Here is a 9,494-nt window from a genome sequence, read left to right as displayed (position 1 = left end):
TTCTCAATCCTTTGTGTTTTACCAAAGCCATTTCTTGCCAAGTAATGAGATGAACTGCACTAGGTTTTGTATCTTGAATAAACTTCTTATTGCTCATAAGGAAAGCCTCATAGTCTAATGTTGCAAGTGGACCGTAAGTTCCATGCAATAGAGTCTATTCATTGTAATTGTGCATTAGATGGCATTTCTTTGAAAATTTATCCCATAAAGGTCCATTTTGTAGGACATGGATCTATCCGCCGCAAGTTGTGAGAGGGACAAGTAGATTTCAACTTGATTCCCACACCTTTTAGATAATATATGCATATTGCAAAACTATCAATCATTCTAAATTTTAGAAATGAAACACCTTTTTAAGAACAACTTCAATTGCATGTTTGGATATGCTTGCAATATGGCCAAGTAATGGTCAAATTTGGACAACAAATTTTGTAACTGCCTGTGTACTCATCAATGAGTAGGCAAATTGTATGGGATGTCAAAGAAACGGAAAAGGGAAGAGTGAGTAAGGAGAGCAAATGAGCTACACAAATGAATAAACTACAATGTACACCTAGTGTGCCCCGTCTCCAATTAACTCAATTAATCTAAGCTATTATGCCCCCTCTCCACCGCCCTCTACCTTCTCCCTTCCACCACCCTTTCCCTCCTCTGTGCAACCTCTCTTGCCCCTCTTCGTCCACTCAACGGTGCCTCTCGCATTTTTTCTCTCTCTCCCCCTCAACCCACCACTCAACATTAGTCCCCCCATTTGATACTCACTTCTCCCAATTTGATTCCCACCTTAGCTAAAGAACTCACCAAGGGAAGCTCTATGCTCATGCACACATGATCATATGATGTTGAGCGTGAACTCTCAAAAATGGCTGCTCTTGCTCTATGGCAACAAGTGGTGGATTTTACTTAAAAAATTACCTCACTTAGTGACACCAAGTGGTAGCTACCACTCAGATAACTTCCTTGCTTAGAGGCAGCAAGTGGTAGCTAAAATAATTGCCTTGCTTAGTGACAGCAAGTGCTAGCTTCAATTCAAATAATTACCTACTACACGGTATCTACCACACAATCATTTGGTAGCTACCACATATGGATTTAATGGACTGGTTGGACTGGTAGCTCTCTTGGCATTGTTGCTACCTTTCTCTAGAACATATCCTTCTTTACCAAAAGAAAATTTCAATCCTGATTAGAAATTACAGTCAGCCAATCGCAGAATATAAGGCCTTCCATTTCCCCTAACATCAGCGAATCAGAGACCTCACACTATTTAAGGATACTTAGGAGGGAGACAAATGACACTTTCTACTCAGTAGGAGGAGACGAAGAGGAGACTGTGGATACTCAATAGTAGGCAGTTTTGCCCTCATCCTGCAACATACTACCAACAAATTAGTCATTGCATGGAGGGACAGATAGGGAGCAAGTCAAGGGGGCAAAGAGATGGTGAGGGAGACAAGCAAATGAGCAAGGGGCAATGCAAAGGGGGATGTTGAGGCATGTAGGGGCCAAGGATGCCGAGGGAGCCAAGGGAGGTATTGACGGGAGGCGAGGAGCAAGGGAGGCGTTAAGGACAATTAAACTTTCAAAATTTCCAAGGTTTCCACACCATCCATACCTAAAAACAAAAAATAATAGAGCAACTTATTTTTGCACGCCACCCCCCTTTCAAATTGTTACTCATGTACTAAGCATGCCTTTGAATACGTCCTCTTTTAACAAAATGAAGATTCTCCACCATGTGCTTTTTTTGGCATGATATTTTTAGTAGTTCTATACTACTCATGTTGAATAGATGTGAATAGGTACTTTATAAAGAATTGCAAGTTTTGCGATTAACCTTTTTAACAAAGACGTTTGACGTAGGCACTTATTTTCAGTACTTCTTCTCCAACACGCATTCAATAAAAATATGAGATATACCTCCATCTTTAATAATTCAAAGCATAATGACATAATCTTGCAACATACCTAGTACTCTTTGGTTGCTTGTAGATGATGGTTTTAAGACTGACATTATGAAGTGCATGAGAGTACCAGCCAGCTACCAATTGTCTATATACCGTGTATCATCCCATGTATCATCCGAGTTAATATACTACAATGGCTTCATTGAGTAGAAGTACGTCTTTTCTATTGCTTTTTGGGCTATCACAAATTCTTGGTATGCTTTCTCTAAGTGAGTCTGGTAAGATTGTCCTTTCTCCAAATTTCATTTCCAAGGAGAAGAAAGACTTTCGACAGATGGATATAACCTACAAACTTTGCAGATATGGCAAAAGTCCTCTCTCTCTCTCTCTCTCTCTCACACACAAACACACACACACACAAACACAAACACCCTCTCTCTCTCTTAATTCCAACACCCTTGCATAGGTCATGTCTTCCCATACATCACCAAATAGACATATGCTCTCACCCACGAATTCACATCTAAAACCGATTTCTCAAGGGAAAGAAACTCCATGGTGAAGACTCTCAATAAATCAGGCTGGTAAAATGAGTGCACTAATCTTCTGCAAGGTCTACTTGTAAAGACTGTTAATCAAGTTATGTGTTGCCCAAACAAGGCGTTACAGAACATGTTACTTTTAGCAAAGGAAGTTGAAAGGCGATGCACCCCATTAATTGCAGATGCAATCAGATATTAACTCCATACAACACAAATAGCAGGGCTCTCTAAAACAGCCATCCAGTTCAAATTTGGAAAGAGCCCCTTGCCTGAGAAGCTGCATTTTCTGCTCTTGTAGAATATAAGGTCAACACGTGCTTCTCATCAAGCTATACTATTTACTAGTGTCCTATTCTTTCTTTGTACTACTACTGCATTATTATTGTATGCCTAAAAATGTGAGCTTTCCACTCATTCCGCTCTGTAGAACTTGAGAACACCATGATGAGTCGTCATCACTGTTGTATCATCTTAGCATCTTGATCCTTTTGTCAGTTCGTTTTCTACAATGGTTCAGGAATATTTGGCTGCCTCATACTTTTGACTTTTCTTTGATGAAGAAAACGGCTCCATCATATTACATTAACACAGCCTTAAGTAACCCTCTTTTTTCAGTTAACTGGTTTGTATCTATTGAAAGCATGCTAGGGGCCCTATTATTATATGCAGTAAATAATCTCCAAAAGCCATGCCTTGCAGGCCATTTTTTCATGAAATTCAAGAAAATGCTGAAAAGTAAAATCTGATACATGAGACAATGTACTGCCAATCAAATTCAAGTCTTCGTCCAAGAGAAACAGAGAAGACAAAGGCACATGGACGAAGACAATTGCTGGTGCTTGCATATTCTTCAGAGAAGTCTCCACAAGAAAGCAATCAAGAGTGGAGAACCCCAGTATAGGATACTGTAAACCACTCCCGATATTTAAAAATGCTTCTGCACTCCCAGAGAGTAGAAAAAGAGAATCACGATGTCCAAAGCCTTAGAAGTGTACAGAGTATGTTTGCGCCAGAGGGCCACTCCTTTGCACTTCAACCACACTTCAGTGTTACTGAAGCACGCTGAAACTGAAGCAGGCTTTCAGCGGATATCACCTTGTCACCTTGTATGCCTGCAAATAATATACAATCAGAGTAAGTAACGCTCCAACTAGCCAGTCACTATAAGTAAGTCTCCGTGATGTTCATATGATCCTATACCTTCACTTTCTTCAACAGTTCCTTAGCTTCCGCATTGTTCTTGAAATGGTCTCGTACTGGCTGCACGAAGAAGGCCCATCCACACAATAAGCAACAACAATGACACCAAATAAATATAGGTAAGATAACATACTAGAAACTTGGTCTCCACAGTGGTAATACCTGTAAAATCATGTTCAGAGCTCTGCTGATACCACTCTTCAAGTCCGCTGGGTGTAATGCCTCTGATTCATAGTCTTTGATCACATCTTCCATATTGTGATAGACACTGGATCCAAAAAAGCACTTCAACCCCCTCTCCTTGATTGCCCTCCAACTCAAAAAAGGAAAGTTCTTGTTCCAAACAGTGTCACCCAAGAAAAACCAGAGAAAAAAATATATGACGATAAAATTGCAGATTCTTTCAACATAGACTCAATCACATGTGAGATTGAGAAACATTTATTTTGGAAGTCCTGGTGAAGATATCAGAGTGGAGAATCAAGATGCAGTAACAACAGGGCCACTGGCACTAAAAATAATAAGCGAAGGAGAGTTGACAATACATCACACAATTCACATCGGACCATGGAATATGTCCTCATAAGGATACTTACCGATCACCACCGCTTTCCTGACTCCGTAACACCTCAAAATTGCTAAACCAAGGAAGAATGATAAACTGAACATACTCAATGCAGGGATTTCCCTCCACCACCTTAGGAGTGCAAAATGCCTTCTTGATTTTTGTGTTTACCTCCCACTGACAAAACAAAAAGTGGTGACAAGATCACAACTACAATTACCAAAATCAGAGTGTTCAAAACCTTGGATTAAAGAAATGCATCTTGACAAAATGCCAACCTGCAAACAGACCACCATTCCTCTAAATCTCAGACAACAGCAGCTTACCTCTTCATCTTCCATGTAGATAGCTGAATTAGGATCACTCTTAGACATCTTGCCTTCCCCAGTGAGACCAGAGAGCATGTCTAATTTGTTAAGAAATAACAGGTATTAATATGTCACTTTCAAACACATTCTTGGGGAAATCATTTCACATTTCAAAAGGTGGGATACGATGTGACAATATTATAGGCTTGTTCTTCCTCTTAATATCTTCACAGTACTCACGAGCAAGCATATTGACTTTACGTTGGTCCATACCGAGCTGACAAATATCGGCCTTCATAAAATCTCAAGAAGAGTTATGTAAGCATTTCGGCGCTTTCAATGAGAAGAAGGTGCTTGCATTAACTAGAACGACTATAACACCAACCTTCAAGAAAAAGATGTCTGCACATTGCATACATGGATAAAGTATTTGGGCAGCAGTGAGTTCATCCTGTTCCGAACGTCCCATAATTTGACAGCACCTACAAGTAATTTACAGCAAGATTAAGCAGCATGCTTTACAACATGACTCAAATTAGGTTTCTGTCAGCACCTTACAGTATCTCAAAAACCCTGTGGAAGGCCATTATTGCCATTTTGTGCTTTTAACAGCCCCGAGGTCCTAACTTTCCTTTAGGGTGACTAGAATCAGCATGACGTGAAAAGTAAAAAACAGGGCAAATTCATCGTGGACCACCTTACTATTCTTTTAAGATTGTTCCTGCGAGCTATGTCCATGACAAGTGGCCAGTATTCATGAGCCCGCTTATTGATCTCTTCAGAAGACCACAAAAATTGCACGCGATCATGCCGCATGCCCACAGCTTTCCAAACCTCTATCATGTAGCGTCCCACTGTCTGTATTCTTTTCAGATCCCCTCCCATCTTATTGTTGAGTTGAGCAAACCAGTCAGCCACCCATATCTTCACAATACATCCTGCCCCTGTGAGCTTGTTAACACTCAAAGCCTTCATGACGCCCTGTACATCAGCAAGCTTGGATAATAAAACATTTGTCCTAAACGTCATGATCTTGCACTCATAAAGCTTGAGCCCCAATTTTCACCACTCATGGCATGGACCATGCATGCAAAAATATGTCATGCTCATAAAGTTTCTCTTAGCTTTTCCAGGACACATGAAGGGCAAACGCAGCCCTGATAAAGACTCTACGGATCGTTGTAGAAATATACTTTCATCATGTTAGCATCTTTACTAGCAAAAGCGTAAGGAGATTAGTAAGACGAAGGAGCTCCTCAGGTAAACAATGCAAAAACCACCCTGGATTTAGTCCCTTCCATGTTTGTTTACCTCCCAAAACTTCAAGGAAAAGGCAGCAGGCAAAGAGCAAAGCATCCTTGAATCAAAAGATAGACCTACACCTACGGCATTTTATCGAGAGGCAGTTTCAGCCAATCACATAGGCAACAATCTATAAGTGTGAATTGTCATGCCATGCCTCGCAACTGAGAAACTGAGGTCACTGATCAGACGCTGAAATACCTGGGCAATATGCATCCTTCCGGAAGGCTCAAACCCGTCGTAGCAGACGGGATCTTTCTTCTTATCGAGAAGGTTTCGAAGCTCGTCATCCTGGATGCACTCTTCGCCAACACTCCGGACGAGCCAGAATTTGTCATCGAGGGAGAGTCTACAGGAAGCAAAGGAGGGAGGTGAGCAATGAAAAGAAAAAGGAGGAGGCAAAAAGAAAAAGGAGGAGGAGCGTACTGGGGAGAGGGTTGCTGGAGGAGCGAGGGACCATTGGAAGGAGGGGGGGGGGGCGTAGCAGGGGCGGAGTCGGAGAAATCCTGCTGAGCAAGTGCGTCCGCCATGGATTTGGACTAACAAACTTTTGTTGTTCTCGAAAACAAAACACATTCAGACCCCCCCCCTCTTTCTCGCACAACCCTAGCCAATTCACACTTCACCCCTCTCTCATTCATTTACTTCTCTCTTTGCGTTTTCGTCACGCCTCTTTGCCATGCCAACATAGCGTTTTCTCAACTATGATGACAAGGTTTGTCATAATCCCACCCCTAGTTACATTTTCACCTTGTTCCCCCCCATGGAGAAGGAAATAGAATTGGAGAATCTCCCCTCCATCTACATGTGATTGGTATAAAGATTGGTGCAGTTGGAATGGTTGGAATGGGCTAATCATGTAACCTGTTGGAGGAGTTACCCATGGAGTACACAACCTTCATTCGCCAAACGTGTTAGTGTTCAACCCAAATGCCACACCCATGGGAGAAACTGTCAATGAAGCAGACCAACCAAGCAATCCCATAGAGGCATTTCGGACAACATAAAAAGACATAAGGAGTAGAGGAGGTGGACGACTAAGGGAATCCCAATGAACATTTGTAATGAGTAAATAATAGAAAGCTACACTGCAATAGTGTCGAGGTATATATGAAGAGGCTTTTGGTTGTATATTAATGTGCCATATTTCTTTTTTTTCTCTATTTTCGTTATATGACTTAATGAATTGAGTGATGTGCTATTTGCAAGGGTAGGTGTCAATGACTATAAGTCCCTTGGACTATAGGTAATATATGTAGCTTTTGAGATGTTATACATGGACACTCTAGGCCACATAAGTTGTAAAGTTTGCTACTTTATCCTTGCCCTTGCTAATGGATAAAACCATTTATATTCCATTGGCTCTAAGTCCACCATCTATTGTTGAGAGTTCATGCTCAACATCATGTGATCATGTGTGCATAGCACCATCATGTGATCATATGTGCATAGCACTAACCTTATAGAGTGCTATAAAGGAAAGGGTTATAGAGTGCTATAACCCTAAATGGGTTTGTATATATTCTATTTTTTCAACTAAATCTAGTATACAGTTAGTCATTTGTGGTGTGCTCTCTAGCTGTGCTGTCTCTCCTCATCTCCACTCTTCTCCTCTCCCCTCTTCATATTTTGTCATGGTCTCAGAGCTCCCTTGCCTTCCGCTGAGGCATTGTGATTCTTGAGAGTATGAGAGAGTGATCGAGAGATTCAGTGTTCTCTTCCGCTGAGAGAACCTTCGCTTTCTTTGATAGAGAAAATTCCATCCATTGAAAGAAATTTCCGTCATTGTTCTTGAGAGATTTGCTTTGTGAAATTTCCGTTCATTTCTTAAGTTCTTTGTGAGGATTTCCATTCATCCTTCTTGAGAGTTTTTTGAGAGAAAGAGAGGGAGAGTTCCTCAGATTTCCGAGAGTAAATCTATCTTTAAGAGATTCTAGGGAGTGTAAGTGAGAGAAAGGAGATCTGTAGCTTCTCGGCCAGCTCCCAGGTCTAGCCTAGCTCAAGCATAATGAGCTACCAAGGGCCAAGGCAACAAGTCTGCAGATCCTCAACTACTAAAGGGCTCGGCTACTATCTAAGGCATTGCAACCCAAGAAAGTGACTCAAACGGCCTTCATCGCCATCAACAACTCCAATGAGGAGCCCGGTGCCAACACTCAAAGATACTTCAACAAACCAAAAGGACTGCAGCTCTTGCAACGACCTCCCAGTAGCTAAGGAAGCTAACAGGCTACTCTCCAAAGTTTCCTACAGCCAGGCTTAGACGATAGGACTCCCCGTAGCCTCCTTCAACGACTACTCTTTTGCAAGCCATCTACAACTGGCCTCTATGAACCTCACATCGCCATAGCTCCATGCTCTCATCTCCCTACAGCAACCGGCTCCTTATAGCCCACATCTCCCGAACGGCTTCTCTCAACGAGCTCCAAGACTCACGGCCAGCACTCGACTGTGCTAGCCAACGCTCTCTGCTCCAGCCGCCCTCAACTGCCTCTGACGACCGAATGCACTCCTACCACCTTGGGATTCCTTGGAGAAAACGTTAGTGACCTTTTTGTTAGCATACGGCTTTTCATTTTCCTTGCCTTCACGCCCATGCTGATTGGGGCCCTGTTGCATCGAATTATTGCCTTTGGGCAATGCAGACTTTTCGGTAATAGTAGTACGTTTACTATAAGAAGGCGAAAACTAAGTGATTTTTTTCTAGAGTTGAATTAAAAAACCCCTCCTGTTATTGTAATCCTATTAAATTATTGCAAAAAGTTGAATTAAAATACCCCTCCTTTTGAATGCAAGTGGTACACTAAATTATTTAAAGGTAAACCCCTTGAGTAATGTTTGTAACCACGCTAGTTCAGGACGTCCTGTTGATGCGACGATGAACACCTTCATTCATCTGATCTCGCGTTTGGACAGAGCTTTTCCTCCCCGTGCTAAGCATTCCGACAACCTGTGGTCCGCCTGTTGTATTGAAGTGCTTCTCTAAGCCTAGTTTCAAGTCTTTGACTATGCTAGTGCCTTCCAGCCACGTTTTGGAAGTTGAAGATGTGGAGCTCCTCTCCAGTATCGGGTAGCTTCATTATTCCATACTTGCTCGAAGAAAGCGCAACCAGTTTAAAGTCGTCATCAACCTGGAAGTGACCATGAGCATGAGTGTGTGGAGGCGCTCGCATTGAGCAAGGAGCTCTGCTCCTCCCAAGCTCAGCATGCAAGACCAACAACTGAGAAGAATGGAATCCTTTTAGATTCTGTCGGAATCATAAAGATCCGATGTGTCTCCTAGAGACACGTGGCTCGAGTGCCACCTCATCTTATCTGCCACGTGGTAGATAAGCACTTACCTTGGTTAGCTGACAACTAACCCTTGGCTTAGCTGGTGGTTAGAGTTTAGCCACGTGGCAATCTCTCTTATCTTGCCACATTAGCAGACACGTCCTCAGTGCCATGTCACCCTGCCAGCTCATTTGCCACGTCATCTATGCCACATCACCTACCACATCATCTACCACATCACCTGTGCCACATCCTCTGCCACATCACCTGTGTCACGTCATCACTACCACGTTATCAGTGCCACATCATCTGCTAACATCATCATTTGTGCCACCTCAGTTGTCCAGTCAGCACTGACCTCTGCAAGCACACACAGTGCTCCAAAGTCACTTCATGT

The 9,494-nt window shown here is 42.3% G+C and overlaps 1 protein-coding gene across 1 annotated transcript; it reads right to left on the bottom strand.

Moving 5' to 3' along the window:
• Positions 1-2,652: 2,652 nt before the first annotated feature.
• Positions 2,653-6,481, bottom strand: LOC147894047 (tyrosine--tRNA ligase 1, cytoplasmic-like). Its single transcript, XM_087384806.1, has 10 exons — positions 6,251-6,481; positions 6,026-6,173; positions 5,220-5,503; positions 4,908-5,004; positions 4,709-4,814; positions 4,541-4,620; positions 4,246-4,391; positions 3,812-3,917; positions 3,650-3,709; positions 2,653-3,561 (listed from the first exon to the last, which is right to left on the bottom strand). The coding sequence occupies exons 1-10, from the start codon at positions 6,352-6,354 to the stop codon at positions 3,541-3,543; spliced, it is 1,152 nt and encodes a 383-aa protein (XP_087240932.1). The 5' UTR covers positions 6,355-6,481; the 3' UTR covers positions 2,653-3,540.
• Positions 6,482-9,494: the final 3,013 nt, after the last annotated feature.

Source organism: Dipteris shenzhenensis, chromosome 14, assembly GCF_047967505.1.
Source record: "Dipteris shenzhenensis isolate YYH24624 ecotype China chromosome 14, Dip_SZ_1.0, whole genome shotgun sequence".
Taxonomy (NCBI): domain Eukaryota; kingdom Viridiplantae; phylum Streptophyta; class Polypodiopsida; order Gleicheniales; family Dipteridaceae; genus Dipteris; species Dipteris shenzhenensis.
Note: the sequence above shows the minus strand (reverse complement) of the source record. Positions and strands in the feature narration are given on the sequence as shown.

What these genes read in the sequence shown, in the direction of transcription:
- LOC147894047 (XM_087384806.1), bottom strand. Translation starts at nt 6,354, where the DNA reads ATGGCGGACGCACTTGCTCAGCAGGATTTCTCCGACTCCGCCCCTGCT. An exon ending in GAAGGATGCATATTGCCCAG is followed by an intron (nt 5,504 to 6,025) that starts GTATTTCAGCGT and finishes GCTGATGTACAG; the next exon opens with GGCGTCATGAAGGCTTTGAG. An exon ending in TCTACATGGAAGATGAAGAG is followed by an intron (nt 4,392 to 4,540) that starts GTAAGCTGCTGT and finishes TTGTTTTGTCAG; the next exon opens with TGGGAGGTAAACACAAAAAT.